This window comes from Loxodonta africana, chromosome 6 (genome assembly GCF_030014295.1).
Source record: "Loxodonta africana isolate mLoxAfr1 chromosome 6, mLoxAfr1.hap2, whole genome shotgun sequence".
Lineage (NCBI taxonomy): Eukaryota > Metazoa > Chordata > Mammalia > Proboscidea > Elephantidae > Loxodonta > Loxodonta africana.
The window spans coordinates 105,674,713-105,695,838 of NC_087347.1; the positions used below are offsets into that span (position 1 = coordinate 105,674,713).

Consider the following 21,126-nt stretch of genomic DNA (forward strand, 5'->3'; position numbering starts at 1 on the left):
TGCATCTTTAATAAAAGAAGGCTCCTTTGCCAAACAAAATTCACTATGATTACAAAACCCAGAAAACCCAGTGCCAGTGAGATATATAATAGTTTCGAAGACAAAAGAGCTAGGGAGCAAAATACAAAGATCTAAATAGCACTGGGGTTTATTCTTATACACTGAGATATGATTAATATAGGTGTATGTTGCCTGATAGAGCACACATGCAAAATTAAGATATCCACGACATAATCATAATTAGATGTAATTCCTATTGACGAAGTTTTTTGGCGCTAGAAACAGACTCAGAGTCAGAGAATACATTGGATACTTAAAAACTCAGAGCATGACAGTATTGAAAAGAATCCTTTCCCTGTTCTGAGATCTTATGATGTCTTTGAAAGCAATTAGTAGAGTGTAATAGGAAAAATACTTCTTTACCATTACTCAGAAAAAAAGAAAAATAATAATAAGGGGTGGGGGCTTATGTGCCTTAATGTTTTAAGGCTGTGCTAGGTGTTAAAAAAAAAAAAAAAGTTATCATACAAGTCCTACGTTTTGTATCCAAAGAGATACTTCTGATAGAGCCACATTTTAAAAGACTAAACAGTAAAAAGAAGAATAAATCTAATTAATAAGTAGTTCCATGATAAGTTCACTTGAACGGAGCCCATTTGAAATGAGCATCTTAATTTAGGACTTTGTATTTCATTAGAACCATTTAAGAAAGGAACTAACTATATCTTTATCCAAAAAAAAAGCAAAAAACCTGTTGCCGTTGAGTCGATTCCGACTCATAGCGACCCTATAGAACAGAGTAGAACTGCCCCACAGGGTTTCCAAGGAGCGGCTGGTGGATTCAAACTGCAAGCCTTTTGGTTAGCAGCCACTGTGCCACCAGTTTCTTGTATTTGCCAAATGGATTTCTCCATTTTATACGCAAGGTTGGGAAACAAATGGTGGGTGTTCAAGATATATCCCTGGTTGTGGTAAGGTGAACAGTTCCTGAAGTCAGAGGACAAGAACAGTCTTACTCTTAGCACTAAAAAAAGAAGAAAAAAAGAATATCTACACATACTAGAGAGAGATGAATGCAATAGGCTTGTGTTGCATATGGTGGCATATTTCTTCTTTTACAATACGAAAATCTTTCTGAAATATAGGTGCCCTGGTGGCATTAGTGGAGCCCTGGTGTCACAGCGGTTAAGCACTCAGCTGCTAGCCTAAAGATCATCTATTTGAACCCACCGGCCTCTCTGCGGGAGAAAGTTGTGGCAGTCTGCTGTAAATGCTTAAAACCTTGGAAACCCTAAGGGGCAATTATATTCTATCCTACAGGGTTACTGCAAAATGGAATGGGCTTCATGGCAATGGGTTTGGTTCTGAAGTATGGTAAGCAAAAAAAAAAAAACAAAAAACCACTAGTTTTATTAAATTTGTTTCTCTACATGTCACTTTTGTCTGCTGTGATGGTTGATTTTATGTGTCACCTTGGCTAGGCTATGCTGCCCAGTCGTTTGGCAAACACTGGTTGCTGTTATAGGCTGGTTACACGTGATTAAAGCAGTTGGCCTTAAGTAAAGCAGATGGTCTTTCACAATGTCGATGGGCCTCAGTCAATCAGTTGAAGGCCTTAAGAGCAGAAAGGGAGTTTTCCTAGAGTGTGTTCTGCCTCCAGACTATAAACAGATACTTTGGCAGGATTCTCTCTTCACTCTTCCTGTTGCCTGACCTATGGATTTTGGGACCCAAGCCTGCGGGAATTTCAAGACTGTCACTTGACGTATGGACTTTGAACTTGTCAGTACCCCACAATCGTATGAGCCAGTAGGAGTCTTCAGTCTGTTGCCCGATCTACAGTTTTTGGACTTACCAGCTGTCATGGATTGAATTGTGTTCCCAAAAATATGTGCCGAATTGGCTAGGCCATGATTCCCAGTATTGTGATCTGATGTGATTTTCCTATATGATATAAATCCTACCTCTATGATGTTAATGGATAACCCTGGTGGCGTAGTGGTTAAAAGCTGCGGCTGCTAACCAAAAGGTCAGCAGTTTGAATTTACCAGGCCCTCCTTGGAAACCCTATGGGAGAGTTCTACTCTGTCCTATAGGGTTGCTATGAGTCCAAATCCACTGGGAGGCAAGGGTTTATGAAGTTAATGAGGCAGCATTAGAAGCAGTTATGCTAATGAGACATGACTCAAACTACAAGATTAGGTTGTGTCCTGAGTCAATCTCTTTTGAGATATAAAAGACAAGTGAGCAGGGAGACTGGGAGATCTCATACCACCAAGAAACAAGAGCCAGGAGAATTGCACGTCCTTTGCACTTGGGATCCCTGGGCTGAGAATTGATGACAAGGTCCTTCCCACAGAGCTGACAGAGAGAGAAAGCCTTCCCCTGGAGCTGGTACCCTGAATTCAGACTTCTAGCCTCCTAGGCTGTGAGAGAATAAATTTCTCTTTGTTAAGCATCCCTTTGTGTTATTTCTGTTACAATAACACTAGATAATTAAGACACCAGCCCCCTAAAATCATGTGAGACAGTTCCTTAAAGTAAATTAATCTCTTTCTGTCTCTGTCTCTCTCTCTCATTATGTTTCTCTAGGGAACCCTAAGACAACCGCTGTTGAACTCTGAGGACTGAGTCAGCCTCCAGACACCCCTATATCTGGAGGTGGTGCTAATACTAAAGTTTCAAAACATTAATAGAAATGCTTATTACAATTATAACCTAAAGGCACTTAAGAATCTAGGGTTCATAATACAGCAAAGTGCCACAAATCAGGCTGATTTTTAGTGTATCTCAAAGTAAATTTTCCTTACGTGATCCATCTCCTTTGGTTAAAATTATGTTTCTAAAACCAACATTGTTCTTTTAAGATATTTAGATATCATCAGGTTTCCATAAAATAAAATAATAAAACTTTTTTCAAAAGGAAATTGAAATTCTTTCAAGTTGCTTTCCTTTGTTCCTTCTTCTTAAAAGCTGCCTTTGAGTTAATGTTGAATCATCAAAAATTCAAGTATGTGGGGGAAACTTTTTTTTTTTTTTAAGTTTCTGGAAAGCTTAACACGATTTGAAAGAATCTTTAAAAGATCATCTAGAACTCACTGAAATAAATGTCAGATTTGAATCAATTCATCTGTGGTGGATTTGAGCCAAGATTCTCATTCGAAAAGTGTGTTCTTGTTTTCTTATTACTTAGTTTATTTATCTATTGATCATCACAATTGTCTTTACCCGAAGATGAAGCTTAATCAAATGGAAGCACTGCCTTCTGTCTCAATGTCTGGCAAGCAAACATTTATTGAGCCCTTACTACATTTCAACACTGTTTTAAGTAAGTGATTTGCATTATTTCACGTAATCTCTCAGCAACCCAATGAGATATGTGCTCTATAAAATGTTTCTCATTTTATCAATGCAGAAACTGAGCCTCAAATCGATGAACTAACTTGCCTAAAATCTCACATATTGGAAATAGAGGACAAAATCATAGCCTGTCTTAGAAAAAAAAAAAGCTTTGTTTAAGATTACCCATGGAGCATTGTTTGCACTGTCTACTCCTTGTAAGTCAAATATAGGAGACCCTGTTTACCAATCTTCCTTTCCATCTTTCTAATCCTAACATAATTTCAAATCTTTTGCAGAGTGAGGACGACAGGGCTCCAAGCTGCTTAGTGTTTGATAGGAGGGTTAATGATGTGCCTCCTAACTGCCCTTCCATGTTCTGTACATTTTATTAAGCCAGATGCAAATCCAAATGTTGTCATGTTTGTAGTCAGGGTAAGTCCAAAAACTTTACACTTAATTTTTAGTAGCAAATTTCTGCAGCCTTTTTTTAGAGGCAGCTAGTATATTTTTTTTTTTTAGTATATGGCTGAGGGCTGGCAAATGGAGAGAGCTTCTGGGGATTATTGCTTTTTTTTAAGGGTCAACCACAGTTTCATAAAGCAAATTTATGTTCACATTACAGCATGTTTATCAGCTCAAATGCATGTATTTAGCTTTTTGTGATTTTTATGTACCCAGGGGGAAGTAGCTTTAATAATAATACTAATATTCTTCAGCAATTCTATTTCTAGCATCTTGATAATATGACATCAATTATAAGGGAAAGTTATTCCATGTTTTGTAGGGTTGTTGACTTTATGTAAAATGCTTTATTAATAGTTTTTCTTCTCATCTCAAATTGAAATTCTTTTCTCTATCAACAAGTAAATATGTCTCTTTTTCTTCTTTATCCATCCTATCAATTTATAAACATAATAATAATTATCTTCCTATTCTTTTTGAAAAAATTTATGGTGGAATACAGGCTATAATTTTAAGAATATGGAAGATTCAATCATAGTTCAATGTATACAACTTGTCTGTTTGCTAATGACATATTTAGATAAACTAGAGAGTAGCAAAATAAATTTGACTTTTAGTGATTTTCACTGTAGTTACCATAAAATTATTTTAATTATTTCATGATTTATACCACAACTACTTCCGACAAGGATTTTAGGTTTCTTATATTAGGATGTGAGATAGAATGATAAAAATAACAATGGAATACAATGCAGATGAGAAACAATTTAGAGGCTACTAGATGTCTTTATTACTTGACCAAACTTTTCTCAGCGCTTCCCAGCAACCCATGCAAAAAAAGGAAATCTGCATGGAGTTTGCAGCAACAAAAGAAAAATAAAATAATAAAATACACCTACTTAAAAAAAAATCTGTAAAGAAATCAGTTCCTGATAAACAGTGAACTCATTCATTTTTTACCTTAAGTGTTTTTCTATGACTAATATAAACAATTTCAGAAGTAAAGGAATTTTAGAAATTTTAAAATATGAATCAATATCAACCTTTTAAAATATTGTTCATAATTCACATTTGTTGACACTGTTAATTTCCATTTTTTTGATCACCAACAAAATGGTAAAAATTATGGAGAATAAAGGTGATATTTAACAAAATAACCATTAAAATAAAGATTACCTTCATTATCTGACAATATTGCAAATGAAGTATAACAGTGCATTTATCATATAAGGGTTGACACTTTGGGAAGTTTTATAAATATATATGGTGTTTATTGAGTTTTATGTCTACAAAACTGACTTTGCCCGTTTCAAGAGATAATTGTTATCTTCATAACCCATATTATATTTTAGGACAAACACATCTGTATTAAAACATTGAGGCACATTTCAAAGAGACAAAAAAAACCTAAAGTTAGAGCTGACAAATTTTCTTTTAAAAATATAAGGTTTTTAAATAAGTTCCCCCACGTGTCTGTCAGTTTGTCATACTGTGGGGGCTTGTGTGTTGCTGAGATGCTGGAAGCTATGCCACCGGTATTCAGATACCAGCAGGGTCACCCATGGAGGACAGGTTTCAGCTGAGCTTCCAGACTAAGACAGACTAGGAAGAAGGACCTGGCAGTCTACTTCTGAAAAGCATTAGCCAATGAAAACCTTATAAGTAGCAGTGGAACATTGTCTGATATAGTGCTGGAAGATGAGCTCCCCAGGTTGGAAGGCACTCAAAAGATGACTGGGGAAAAGCTGCCTCCTCAAAGTAGAGTTGACCTTAATGACGTGGATGGAGTAAAGCTTTCGGGACCTTCATTTGCTTATGTGGCACGACTCAAAATGAGAAGAAACAGATGCAAACATCCATTAATAATTGGAACCTGGAATGTACGAAGTATGAATCTAGGAAAATTGGAAGTCGTCAAAAATGAAATGGAAAGCATAAACATCAATATCCTAGGCGTTAGTGAGCTGAAATTGACTGGTATTGGCCATTTTGAATCAGACAATCATATAGTCTACTATGCTGGGAATGACAACTCGAAGAGGAATGGTGTTGCCCTCATCGTCAAAAAGAACATTTCAAGATCTATCTTGAAGTACAACACAGTCAGTGATAGGATAACATCCACATGCCTATAAGGAAGACCAATTAATACTACTATTACTCAAATTTACTCACCAACCACTAGGGCCAAAGATGAAGAAACAAATTGACTACATCTGTGGAAGGAGACGATGGAAAAGCTCAATATCATAAGTCAGAATAAGGCCAGGGGCCCACCGCGAAACAGACCATCAATTGCTCATATGCAAGTTCAAGCTGAAACTGCAGAAAATCAGAGCAAATCCACGAGAGCCAAAATATGACATTGAGTATATCCCACCTGAATGTAGAAACTATCTCAAGAATAGATTTGAGGCATTGAACACTAGTGACCGAAGACTAGATGAGTTGTGGAATGATATCAAGGATATCATACATGAATAAAGCAAGAGGTCACTGAAAAGACAGGAAAGAAATAAAAGACCAAGATGGATGTCAGAGGAGACTCTGAAACTTGCTCTTGAGCGTCAAGCAGCTAAAGCAAAAGGAAGAATTGATGAAGTAAAAGAACTGAACAGAAGATTTCAAAGGGCCTCTAGAGAAGGCAAAGTATTATAATGACATGTGCAAAGAGCTGGAGATGGAAAACCAAAAGGGAAGAACACGCTTGGCGTTTCTCAAGCTGAAAGAACTGAAGAAAAAACTCAAGCCTCGAGTTACAATAGTGAAGGATTCCATAGGGAAAATATTAAACGATGCAGGAAGCATCAAAAGAAGATGGAAGGAATACACAGAGTCATTACACCAAAAAGAATTAGTTGATATTCAACCATTTCAAGAGGTGTCATATGATCAGGAACTGATGATAATGAAGGAAGAAGTCCAAGCTGCTCTAAAGGCACTGGTGAAAAACAAGGCTCCAGGAGTTGATGAAATATCAATTGAGATGTTTCAACAAACAGATGCAGCACTGGAGGTGCTCACTTGTCTATGCCAAGAAATATGGAAGACAGCTTCCTGGCCAACTGACTGGAAGAGGTCCATATTTATGCCTTTTCCCAAGAAAGGTGCTCCAACCGAATGTGGAAATTATAGAACAATATCATTAATATCACACGCAAGCAAAATTCTGCTGAAGATCATTCAAAAACGGCTGCAGCAGTATATCGACAGGGAACTGCCAGAAATTCAGGCTGGATTCAGAAGAGGACGTGGAAACAGGTATATCATTGCTGATGTCAGATGGATCCTGGCTGAAAGCAGAGAATACCAGAAGTATGTTTACCTGTGTTTTATTGACTACGCAAAGGCATTCGACTGTGTGGATCATTACAAACTATGGATAACACTGCGAAGAATGGGAATTCCAGAACACTTAATTGTGCTCATGAGGAACCTTTACATAGATCAAGAGGCAGTTGTTTGGACAGAACAAGGGGATACTGATTGGTTTAAAGTCAGAAAAGTTGTGCATCAGGGTCGTATTCTTATACCATACCTACTTAATCTGTATGCTGAACAAATAATCTGAGAAGCTGGACTATATGAAGAAGAACGGGGCATCAGGATTGGAGGAAGACTCGTTAACAACCTGCGTTATGCAGATGACACAACCTTGCTTGCTGAAAGTGACAAGGACTTGAAGCACTTACTAATGAAGATCAAAGACCACAGTCTTCAGCATGGCTTACACCTTAACACAAAGAAAACAAAAATCCTCACAACTGGACCAATGAACAACATCATGATAAATGGAGAAAAGATTGAAATTGTCAAGGATTTCATTTTCCTTGGAAACACAATCAACAGCCATGGAAGCAGCAGTCAAGAAATCAAAAGACGCATTGCATCAGGTAAATCTGCTGCAAAGGACCTCTTCAAAGTGTTGAAGAACAAAGATGTCACCTTGAAGACCAAGGTGCGCCTGACCCAGCCATGGTATTTTCAATCACATCATATGCATGTGAAAGCTGGACAATGAATAAGGAAGACCGAAGAAGAGTTGACGGCTTTGAACTGTGGTGTTGGCAAAGAATATTGAATATACCATGGACTGCCAAAAGAATGAACAAATCTGTCTTGGAAGAAGTGCAGCCAGAATGCTCCTTAGAGGCAAAGATGGTAAGACTGCGTCTTAAATACTTTGGACATGTTGTCAGGAGGGATCAGTCCCTGGAGAAGGACATCATGCTTCGCAGAGTACAGGGTCAGCGGAAAAGAGGAAGACCCTCACCGAGATGGATTGACACAGTGGCTGCAACAATGAGCTCAAACATAACAAAGATTTTAAGGATGGAGCAGGACAGGGCAGTGTTTCGTTCTGTTGTGCATAGGGTCGCTATGAGTCGGAACTGACTCGACGGCACCTAACAACAACAACAACAAATAAGTTCAGTGATTTTGATTTACAAAACAAGTCTGAATATTTATAGTTCCTCCCCCACCCCCATTTATCTTAGTAATGATAATGAGAGGTGGCTGGTTTGAAATTTCAGTGATTTTTATGTGACATATATGTATTTACTAGGCAACAAGACACTTGCACATTTAATAAGTTTCAATAAAGCAATAAACTTTTAAATAGTCAAAGGAAATCTTTTTGCTGGGTTTATTGGCTTCATAAATAATATCACCTTACCACTTTTCTGGTCTGTATAAAACATCCTAACGGATGGTAAATATTAAGCACAAAATAACAGTATTAGAATGCAGTTTATGTTCTAAAAGTAAATCTAGGGAGGGGAAAAAAATAAATAAATCCACAGCTCAGGAAAACATATATTCTTAGGTCAGATTAATACAGGGATTTTTTCAGGTTTGTTTATTTATTGGGCATTTGAAAATTGGCTCCTAAAAAATGACTGCACTGATGTTAAATTGGTAAATGTTATATTATCTTTTTATATTATCTATATTTTTACAACAATAAAAGAGAACACAAATGAAGGCATTAACAAGCACAAACGAAGGCATTATTAAGCAAGTATTTAACACATTAAATGTAATCCTGAATTGTTCAAGTGGTAATTTCTTCCATCAGAATATACACTCCTCTTCTCTAACGCCCTTATTATTATTTTTTGACTGTGTTCTTATGCTTATTTTTTTTCTTATTTTTTCTTTTGCTTTAAATGAACGTTTACAATTCAAGTCAGTTTCTCAAACACAAACTTAAAAACACATTGTTATGTGTGTGACCCTAGTTGCTCTCCCTACAATGTGACAGCACACACCTCCTCTCCACACTGTATTTCCCATGTCCATTCAACCTCCTTCTGTCCACCTCTGCCTTCTCATCTCACCTCCAGGCAGGAGATGGCCACATAGTCTCATGTGTCTACTTGAGCTAAGAAGCACACTGATCACCAGAATAATTTTATGTCTATTACTCCAGTCTATGTCTGAAGAGTTGGTTTCGGGAATAGTTTTAGTTCAGGGATAACAGAGTCCAGGACCATGACCTCTGGGGTCCCTCCAATCTCAGTCAGACCATTAAGTCTGGTCTTTTTACTAGAACTTGAGGCCTGCATCGCACTTTTCTCCTACTCCATCGGAGATTCTCTGTTTTATTCCCTGTCAGGGTAGTCATTGAAGGTAGCTGGGCACAGTCTAGTCCTTCTGGTCTCAGATTGATGAACTCTCTAGTTTATGTGGCCCTTTCTGTCTCTTCGGCTCATATTTTCCCGTATCTTTGGTGTTCCTCATTCTCCTTTGTTTCAGGTGGGTTAAGACCAATTGATGCCTCTTAGAAGGGCGCTTCCTAGCTTTTAAGACCCCACATGCCACTCACCAAAGTGGGATGCTGAATGTTTTCTTAGTACATTTTGTTATGCCAGTTGACCTAGATGTCCCCTGAAACCATGATTCCCAGACCTCCTACCCTGCTACTCTGTCCCTTGAAGTGTTTGGTTGTATTCAGCAAACTTCTTAGATTTTGGTTTAGTCCAGGTGTGCCGACTTCCCCTACCTATTGTGTTGTCCTTCCCTTCACCTAAAATAATTCTTGTCCACTATCTATTTTTTTATCTAGTTAGTGGGAAACCCTGGTGGCGTAGTGGTTAAGTGCTACGGCTGCTAACCAAAAGGTCAGCAGTTCAAATCCACCCGGCACTCCTTGGAAACTGTATGGGGCAGTTCTACTCTATCCTATAGGGTTGCTATGAGTTGGAATTGACTCGACAGCACTGAATTTCTGGGTTTATCTAATTAGAGAATACCAATCTCCCTCCCTCCCCACCCTTATAACCATCAAAGAATGTTATCTTCTGTATTTAAACCTTTCCCCAGTTCTTATAATAGCAGTCTTGTACAATATTTGTCCTTCTGTGACTGACTAATTTCACTCAGCATAATGCCTTCCAGATTCCTCCATGTTATGAGATGTTTCACGGATTCATCATCGTTCTTTATCATTACATAGTATTCCATTGTGTGAATATACCATAATTTGTTTAGCCATTCATCTGTTGATAGGCACCTTGGTTGTTTCCATCTTTTAGCTATTTTAAACAGTGCTGCAATGAACATGAGTGTGCATATATCTATTCATGTGATGGCTCTTATTTCTCTAGGATATATTCCAAGGAGTGGGATTGCTGGATCGTATGGTAATTCTATTTCTAGCTTTTTAAGGAAGAGGCAAATCAATTTCCAAAGTGGTTGTAGCATTTTACATTCCCACCAGAAGTGTGTAAGTATTCCAGTCTCTCCACAACCTCTCCATCATTTACTATTTTCTGTTTTTTTGATTAATGCTAGCCTTGTTGGGGTGAAATGGTATCTCACTGTAGTTTTGATTTGCATTTCTCTAATTTTTTTTTAATGGTTAATGATCGTGAGCATTTCCTCATGTATTTGTTAGCCATCTGAATGTCTTCTTTGGTCAAGTGCCTGTTCGTATCCTTTGCCCATTTTTTTATTGGGTTATTCGTCTTTTTGTTGTTGAGGTTTTTCAGTATCTTGTAGGTTTTAGAGATTAGACGCTGATTGGATTTGTCTTAGCCAAAAAATTTTTCCCAGTCTCTAGATTGTCTTTTTACTCTTTTGGTGAAATCTTTGGATGAGCATAAGTGTTTGATTTTTTTTTTTTTTTTTTTAGTTATCTAGTTTCTCTTCTCGTGTTTGCACATTGTTAGAAATGCTTTGTGTACTGTTTATACCATGTATTAGGACTCCTAGTGTTGTCCCTATTTTTTCTTCCATGATCTTTATTGTTCTAGATTTTATATTTAGGTCTTTGATCCATTTTGAATTAGTTTTTATGCATGGTGTGAGCTATGGGTGTTGTTTCATTTTTTTGCAAATGGACATCCAGTTATGCCAGTACCATTTGTTGAAGAGACTGTCTTTTCCCCATTTAACAGACTTTGGGCCTTCGTCAACTATCAGCTGCTCATAAGTGGATGAATTTAAGTCTAGATTCTCAATTCTGTTCCATTAGTCTGTGTATCTGTTGTACCAGTACCAGGCTGTTTTGACTACTATGGTGATATAATAGGTTCCAAAATCAGGTAACGCGAGGCCTCCCACTTTGTTCTTCTTCTTCAGTTATGCTTTACTTAGCCAGGGCCTCTTTCCCTTCCATATGAAGTTGGTGATTTGTTCCTCCATCTCATTAAAAAATACCTTTGGAATTTGGATTGGAATTGCATTGTACCTACAGATTCCTTTGGGTAGAGTAGACAGTTTTACAATGTTGAGTCTTCCTATCCATTAGCAAGGTATGTTTTTTCCACTTATGTAAGTTTCTTTTGGTTTCTTGTAGTAGCATCTTATAGTTTTCTTTGTATAGATCTTTTATGTCTCTGGTTAGATTTATTCCTAAGTATTTTATCTTCTTGGTGGCTATCATAAATGGTATTGATTTGGTGATTTCCTCTTTGAGGTTCTCTTTGTTGGTACAGAGAAATCCAGCTGATTTTTGTATGTTTATCTCATATCATGATATTCTGCTGAACTCTGTATTAGTTATAGTAATTTTCTTGTGGATTCTTCAGGGTTTTGTGTGTATAAGATAATACCATCGGGAAACAAAGATACTTTTACCACTCCTTTACCAATTTGGATGCACTTTTTTCTTTTTCTAGCCAAATTGCTCTGGCTTTGACCTTTAGCACAATGTTGAATAAGAGTGGTGATAAAGTCCATCCTTTTCTGGTCCCTTTTCTTAAGGGGAATGCTTTCAGACTCTCATCGTTTAGGATGCTGTTGGTTTTGTATAAATGCCCTTTATCATCTGGAGGAATGTTTCTTCTATTCTTACTTTGCTGAGAGTTTTTATCATGAATGAGGGTTGGACTTTGTCAAATGCCTTTTTCTGCATCAATTGATAAGATCATATGGTTCTTGTCTTTTGTTTTATTTATGTAATGGATTACATTGATTGTTTTGCTAATGTTAATCCATGCCTGCATACTTGGTATGAATCCCATTTGGTCATGGTAAATTATTTTTTTGATATGTCATTGAATTCTATTGGCTAGAATTTTGTTGAGGGTTTTTGCATCTAAGTTCATAAGTTCATAAGGGATACTGGTCTGTAATTTTCTTTTTTTGTAGTGTCTTTACCTGATTTTGGTGTCAGGGTTATGCTAGTTTCATAGAATGAGTTTGGGAGTATTCCATCCTTCTCTATGCTCTGAAATACCTTTAGTAGTAGTGGTGTTAACTCTTCTCTGAAAGTTTCATAGAACTCTGTGGTGAAGCTCGCAGGGCCAGGGCTTTTTTTGTTGTTGGAAGTTTTTAAATTACCTTTTTAATCTCTTCTTTTATTGTAGGTTTATTTAGTTGTTCTACCTCTGTTTGTGTTAGTTCAGGTAGGTAATGTGTTTCTAGAAATTTGTCCATTTTTCCTAGGTTTTCAAATTTGTTTGAGTACAATTATTCATAGCATTCTGTTATAATTCTTTTAATTTTAGTTGGGTCTGTTGTGATTGCACCCATCTTATTTCTTATTTGGGTTATTTGCTTCCTCTCCTGTTTTTCTTTTGTCAGTTTGGCCAGTGGTTTATCAAATTTGTTGCTCTTTTCTGAGAACTAGCTTTTGGACTTGTTAACTCTTTCAATTGTTTTTCTGTTGTCTGTTTCATTTAATTCTGCTCTAATTTTTATTATTTGCTTTCTTCTGGTGCCTGAGGGCTTTCTTTGATGCTCTCTTTCTATTTGTTCGAGTAGTAGGGATAACTCTTATTTTGGCGCTTTCTTCTTTTTGGATGTGTGCTTTTATTGCTATAAATTGACCTCTAAGCACTGCTTTTACTGTGTCTCAAAGGTTCTGGTAAGAAGTATTTTCATTCTCATTTGATTCTATGAATTTCTTTATTCTGTCCTTAATTTCTTCTATAACTGAGCAAAGTGTTGTTCAGTTTCCAAGTGTTTAATTTTTTTTACCTTGCTTTTTCTGTTATTGATTTCTACTTTTATGGCTTTATGATCATGAAAGATGCTTTGTAATATTTCAATGTTTTGGATTCTGTTAAGGCTTGCTTTGTGGCCTAATTTGTGGTCTATTCTGGAGAATGTTCCATACTTTCTTAGTATACTTATCTGCTGTTGGTTGGAGTGTTCTGTATATCTATGAGGTCAAGTTGGTTGATTGTGGTATTTAGATCTTCTGTGTCTTTATTGAACTTCTTTCTGTATGTTCTGTCCTTCATGAAAGTTGACACCCTTATTATCAAAGAACTACCTTGCTGTGTTTCCTAGAACCTGACAACTATGGCAGGATTTGCTTGGTTTTGGCCTTTGCTGGACCTGGCAGGCAAGGACTCTGGCCCTATTTTGTGAGTAGCTGAGTTTCATTCAGCTTTAAGCATCCAGTGCTTTGCAGAATCCCCCTGGAGCTAGCTTCTTGTGGAAGAGCCTCGTGGGGGATAAGTATGGTGAATATTCTTGTTCATCATTTCATCCTGTGTGCCTACCACAAGTCCTAACATATACTGGAGGTTCAATAATTATTTTTGAATAAATGAAATATTCCTCAGATTTTAATAATTTGCCAATTGCCATAATTGTTTCTGAATGTAAATTCTACTTTCCCCACTCTCAAGTCCATTTCTCCCCCATCCCAAGTTGATTTTGTCTTCTGGTTAAAGGCCAAGGCACAACTAGGGATAAAGTAATAAAGATATTTTTGTGTTTGCCTATGAAGGAGTGAGAAATGATTATACCCCCTCAGCTGCTAATCTAAAGGTTGGAGGTTTCAGTCCACCCAGAGGTGCCTCAGAAGAAAATCCTGGCCATCTACTTCCAAAAAATCAACCATTGAAAGCCTGGCCATCTAATTCCAAAAAACTAACCTATGGAACGCAGCTCTATTCTGAGACACATGGGCTAGATAGCCATGAGTCAGACTCTATTTAAGGGCAGCTAGAACTGGATAAGGCAGTGAGCTTTTAAAAGGATTTTGAAAGTTGAGGTTTCTTAAGAACTACAAATATTTTCAAATAACTTTTGAACAATTGCTGGAATATCTAGTATTGTCCAATATCCTAAATTTCCCATAAGGTTTTAGGCAATGCTCTATATTTGACACAATTCAATAACATTTCTTTTTTTCGATGGTAACACATGTACCATCGAAAACTATATTGAATGGTATAAATATTGCAAATAACTCACTTAAGGGACAACATAGACCAAAAAAGAGGATTGGCTTTATTTTTGTCAATAACCCTGAGCTTATTCTTAAAAGCTCTTTAAGAATCTAATTGAAATGAGCTTAAAACATGCTGAGAAAAAAAAAAAAAAGAGGGATTTAAATATTTAACATATGAATTATTTATTTTACCATATAGTGAAATTGAAAATTCATTTAAGTTTTTTTATGAAATTTATTTAATTAGAAATGAATAAAATGTATGTCCTTTTCATGAGTAAATATGAGTTTTAAAGTATGCAAAAAAAAAAAAAAAAAACCCGTATTTTATTTTTGTACCAAATAACTTGGTTATGTTCATTACAAGTATCCCTGGTGGTGCATTGGTTAAGGGCTCGGCTGTTGACCGAAAGGTCGATGGTTAGGAACCACCAGTCATTCCAGAGGAGAAAAATATGTGCCTCCCTAAAAGATTTACAGCCTTGGAAACCCTACCGAGCAATTTTACCCTGTTCTTACAGGGCTGCTATGAGTCAGCAACTCAGCAGGGCCCTGGGTTTGTTTATTTTTGGTATGTTCATTGCAGTAACTTTGAATGAACCAGCCCAAGTTACAAGTACACTAAGACTTTACTGTTACTGGTTAAAATAGAAAATCAGGATGTTCTTCAATAAAATTTTGAATTTATAACCCATGATTAACTAAACAATAATATCTTCACAGTCCTTTTGGAAAAGATTCACTGTGTTTTGTACTTACCTACGATGTCAATCATAAGACCTGTAATACTCTCATCTCCTGTAATCCAAGGACGTTTCCCTACTTCATGACCATAGGCTCCACTGAAATTGAAGAGACATAAATGTTCCTTAACTTTCTTGATGTTAACTCTTCAAATATCAGCATTAGCAGCTAGTACATTTCTGAGTTGGGCTTTGGAGTGTTTTAGTACTTACATGAAAGCATGCTATTTAAAACCAAAAAGTAATACTTGGAGGGTCTTGTTTAACTTATATTTACTATTATAAGAAATTATGGATAACGTTGCGAAGAATGGGAATTCCAGACACTTAACTGTGCTCATGAGGAACCTGTATACAGACCAAGAAACAGTCATTCGAACAGAACAAGGGGATACTATGTGATTTAAAATCAGGAAAGCTGTGAGTCAGGGTTGCACCCTTTCACCATATCTATTCAGCCTGTATACTGAGCAAATAATCTGAGAAGCTGGAATATATGAACAGGAATGGGGCATCAGAATTGGAGACTCATTAACAACTTGTGTTATGCAGATGACGCAACCTTGCTTGCTGAAAGTGAAGAGGACTTGAAGCACTTACTGATGAAGATCAAAGATCACAGCTTTCAGTGTGGATTGCACCTCAACATAAAGAAAACAAAAATCCTCACAACTGGACTAATGAACAACATCATGATAAACAGAGAGAAGATTGATGTAGTCAAGGATTTCATTTTACTTAGATCCACAATCAACATCTGTGGGAGCAGCAGTCAAGAAATCAAAAGATGCATTGCATTGGGCAAATCTGCTGCAAAAGACTTCTTTAAAGTGTTAAAAAGCAAAGATGTCACTTTAAGGACTAAGGTGTGCCTGACCCAAGCCACGGTGTTTTCAATCACTTCATGTGCGTATGAAAGCTGGACAATGAATAAGGAAGAGAAGAATTGATGCCTTTGAATTATCATGTTGGTGAAGATTATTGAATATATGATGAATTGCCCAAAGAGTGAACAAATCTGTCTTGGAAGAAGTATAGCAGATGCTCCTTAGAACGAGGAAGGCCAGGCTTCGCTTCACATACTTAGGACATGTTATCAGGAGGAATCAGTCTCTGGAGAAGGACATCATGCTTGGTAAAGTAGAGGGTCAGTGAAAAAGAAGACCCTCAATGACAGCAATTGACACAACGCCTGCAACAACGGGCTGAAGCATAACAAGGATTGTGAGGATGACGCAGGACTGCACAGAGTTTTGTTCTGTTGTACATAGGGTTGCTATGAGTCAAAACCGACTCAATGGCACCTAACAACGTTATTATTATTACTTTGATTTCCTTTTTGTTGGGAGTCGGAGGTATTACCCATATATTATTTCCTTATTTTTCTATATTTTAGAGTCTGAGATGTTATTTTTTTCACTTTTATTTTGAAAAATTCAAGACTATGTGAACATTGTACTTGTACATATGTGACATACAGCAGTGATGGTGATGGCCAATGCACTCAGGAGCTGCTTACATGCTCCTCCTGTTCATTAGCAAACAAAACCTTAGGTGATGGTGATGAGTGTGGCTCAGCTGGGAGCTGCTCAGACCAAGGGGAACCTGCCCCCATCCATTGTCCTCAAAGTGCTGAGTGTTGCTCAAGCCAGTCAAACCCTTTTTACTAGTCTACATGACAAAGGAAAAATACAATTTTTTCTTATTGCTCCTGTGCACCCTGATAACCAATGTAGTCCAAAATATTTGTATATACTTCCTTAGGATAGATGGTATAAAAGGTTCTGCCTCCCTCTATTCAGGAAGCTTGATTTAAGGTATAACCTCCTTGCTCCTTTGCCTGCATGCCTGCAGTAAACACTCTTCCCTTCTCCTCACCTTGGTGTGTCTTTATTGACAAGAAGCCACACTGAGCAGAACCTGCTTTAGATAACAGTGGTACTAAAACATACAAAAGGTTTTTTTAGTCTAGAGACCAAAATTACATTTTAAATTATAGTTACAATCTGTGCGTTGTAGAAGTGCATAAAATATGACTATAATCATGATGCCATTTTAGGTAGATAATGGAGCTTCACACTAGTCAAGTTCAACACTACACCTTGACAATTTTCTAGCAATTCCATCTATCATATCCCAGCTCAATTATTATTTTTTTTTCCTAGCAAGTGTCACAGTAGATATTATGGAAAAACACAAGATAAACAAAACAGGACTTCAACCCTCAAGAAATTTCCATCAAATAAAGAAGGGAAATAAATGTGAAAAATGTGTAAGACAAAGTTAAAACAAAGGGATCAAGGTGAAGTGCTTTTAAGTGCTGTCAGGTGCTTGTATCTTATATAGCCCTGAATTTGATTGTTATTAACTCTTTAGGAATCCAAAGACTTTGCAAACTTGGAAGCAATGAATGGATTTGTGTTTTGTGTATCCTGCTGGGTTTGAATCCGTGCTCTGAAGTTCAGTAGACTGGCAATAGTGAGCTAGTAAGCCAGTTCTCAGAAGTATGTGTACATGTGTGGTGAGGGGAAGGGGATAGAGGATTGAAGCCATTTTTTAGCCTTTGCTGATTTCCACGTTGTAAATATTCCCATTGTGACCAATTTGAAACTGTCAACAAAAATTCTGAATATTAAGCAGTTGGCTTGTGCTACCTGGTATAAGCTACTTCAGGTCATCATAGGTTGCGAAACCCATTTATTAGAAGCTACTGGGCCTAATTTTCCACATCTGTAAAAGTAAATGGTGACAACAGTATGTACCTTAAGGGGTTGCTGTGAGAAATAGATGAGCTAATGCATGTAACAGAAATCGGTACAGAGTAGTGGTTCAAGAAATGTGCTTCTTTCCCCCTTTTCTGAGTTTTTGCTCATAATGTAAATCTAATGTGAAAACTCCCTCCATCCATGTGTGGTGTATAACAAAATTTTAAAACTAATATTTCGATTACCATAGAAACTGAGATGAAAGAAGAGGGCTTTTTTTTTTTTTTCTTTGAGAATAAATGGTTACTGTATCATCAAGAACTGAAGAGGAAGAGAAGGGCAATTGGTAGTTATTATTATTCATATTATTATTAGATAGCTTGCAGCTTGCCTCTTTCTTGACTTCCAATATAAATGCTAAAGACAAAAATCATTATCATTAAATGGTAGTTAAAGGCAGATACTTGGATCCTTTTTTATTTTAATCACATAGAGCACCATGGCCTTTGCTGATAGCACAATGCATCTTATTACATTTAGGTAGTAAAATTCTATGTTCTGCCTCAGAGAATTTATATCTCAGAATATTATACCACCTACTCCTTACTCCAGTAGACACAGCAGTAATAATCTTTAAGGATACGTTTCTTCCTGCAATGCTTTTGGCATCTCCCTCCCTTTAAAATATCACACAGAGTTCGCTTCCTTATTTTGTCAGCCTACTACCCTGGGGTAGTGAAATGTAGTTAGAGGTGTTACCCAAATAAACTCCAAGTAAAATAGCCTGTCATTAGGAAAAGTTGCTGTAGATGCAAGTGCAGCTAGAAACGTACGTATTAGAATTAAGGAAAAGATGACATTGCTTTTATTCAAAACTACCTAAAATAGTTGCAGCATAGCTACCATCTCCTTCTATGAATACTGGAGAGGAAAAGAGAACATAGGAGACAGTTAACTCATTACCATGTGTTAAAGAGAAAAATTACTAACAGACATTTTACTTGGATTTTAGAGTTTTTCTTACCCATGCAACCAAATATTAACTCTAAAATTTTCCTGACCAAATCCTGTCAAGGCTGTTTCACTCAAAGTTGCTAATCTTTTCTTTCCTGTTTGAAGCCAGGCTTACTTAATTTAAATTTCAAAAGATAACCTGGCTGCAGGTGGGTGAAGGGCCAGAGACCACCTTGTGACCAGGTATCAATGGCTTTCTGGAAAAAGGGCAGGCAGGGTTCAATGAATCATGCTAAGATTAGCCAATGGCTGATCTTCTACTCTTTGCCCTCCTCTTCTCACTATAAGCCTCATTGTAACTAGGTTACTTCCAGCCATTTGCTTTTTTTTGGAATCAGAAGGTCTTTCTATATGCTTATAGAATAACGGCTCAGAATAAACCTTTTTCCATTTCTTTGAGTTTTGATTATTTCTAACAAATGGCATAAATCACTGCCGTGAGTGGGATGTTTTCTGAGTTGTCTATGAAGCAGTATTTGCTCACAAAATTAGATTTCAGGATATAAAATCTGATTAAGCAGGTAATAGAAACTTGGATCCCCTCTGAGATAGGACCATACTTTAACTGTCCTACGAAATGAAAAGTGGCCCTGCTTTTAAAAAGCTCCCCCCATCCTGCCAAATAAGCTAATAAATCCAATTTCCTGGCCTTCCCTTGGTTATAACGCAACTTTTTTTTTTTTTTTTTATTGACCGCATTGATAGCCAGCACTGACGTCAGGAAAATCCTCATCACACATTATACCGTGTCCTTTTTATCCCTACACTTTCTTGTTCTATTTTTATTTTGTTAAGAAGGAAATACCTAAAATGAATAAGGCTGCAAAGATCTGCAGGAAAGACTTCTCTGATGCTTCATTCCTGCACTTTCCACACACACTCTGTCATATAAAACAAGTCATTGTCTGTGAACCAGGCAGCTTGGTTCTAACATGTAATCCAATGGGTTATTTCCCACTTTACACAATCCCACCTAAAATATCACAGTTCTTAGAGGAAGCGCTATAAAGACACCACTACAGCTGTTCTTATGAAATGGAAAGAACAGCATTTCTCTGGCAAATCTGACAATGTAGATGATCTAAAATATTGTGTGGTTCTATTTTAGGGACATAATACCATTTGTCAACTTACTTTGTGTTCTTTAGGACTGACATATCTTTCCCTTCTAGCTGAACTTTACCCACTATGATTATTAATTCATGTTGTTCTCTTTTAAATAATCTAAGCCATTAGTTTTCCATAGTTTGTTATGATCCACACAGTCAAATGCCTTTGCATAATCAATAAAACACAGGTGAAAATCCTTCTGGTATTCTCTGCCTTTAGCCAGGATCCATCTGACGATGGCAATGATATCCCTGGTTCCATGCCCTCTTCTGAAACTGGCCTGAATTTCTGGCAATTTCCTGTCGATACACTCCTGCAGCCATTTTTGAATGATCTTCAGTGGAATTTTGCTTGTGTGTGATATTAATGATATTGTTCTATAATTTCCACATTCGGTTGGAGCACCTTACTTGGGAATAGGCATAAATATGGATCTCTTCCAATCAGTCGGCCAGGAAGTTGTCTTCCATATTTCTTGGGATAGATAAGAGAGCACCTCCAGCACTACATCTGTTTGTTGAAACATCTCAATCGATATTCCATCAGTTCCTGGAGCCTTGTTTTTTGCCAGTGCCTTCAGAGCAGCTTGGATTTTTCCTTCAGTACCATCCGTTCCTGATCATATGCGACCTTTTGAAATGGTTCAATATCGACCAATTCTTTTTGGTGTAATGACTCTGTGTATTCCTTCCATCTTCTTTTGATGCTTCCTGCATCATTTAACATTTTCCCCATGCAATCCTTCACTATTGCAACTCAAGGCTTGAGTTTTTTCTTCAGTTCTTTCAGCTTGAGAAACACCAAGTGTGTTCTTCCCTTTTGGTTTTCCATCTCCAGCTCTTTGCACATGTCCTTATAATACTTTATTTTGTCTTCTCGAAGAATGGTAATTCCAGAACACTTAATTGTGCTCGTGAGGAACCTTTACATAGATCAAGAGGCAGCGGTTAGGACAGAACAAGGGGATACTGATTGGTTTAAAGTCAGGAAAGGTGTGCGGCAGGGTTGTATTCTTTCACCATACCTATTTAATCTGTATGCTGAACAAATAATATGAGAAAAAGCTGGACTATATTAAGAATAATGGGGCATCAGGATTGGAGGAAGACTCATT

General features: G+C 37.1%; 1 protein-coding gene across 4 annotated transcripts in view; it reads right to left on the reverse strand.

Annotated features, from left to right (window-relative positions):
* The window catches only part of KYNU (kynureninase), a 180,276-nt gene that overhangs the window by 94,298 nt on the left and 64,852 nt on the right, over positions 1 to 21,126 (reverse strand). For all 4 annotated transcript variants that reach the window (XM_003406022.4, XM_064287256.1, XM_064287255.1 and 1 more), the window contains one exon: positions 15,200 to 15,282. In XM_003406022.4, coding sequence (XP_003406070.1) covers positions 15,200 to 15,282 — 83 coding nt within the window. The remainder of the gene's footprint in view (positions 1 to 15,199; positions 15,283 to 21,126) is intronic.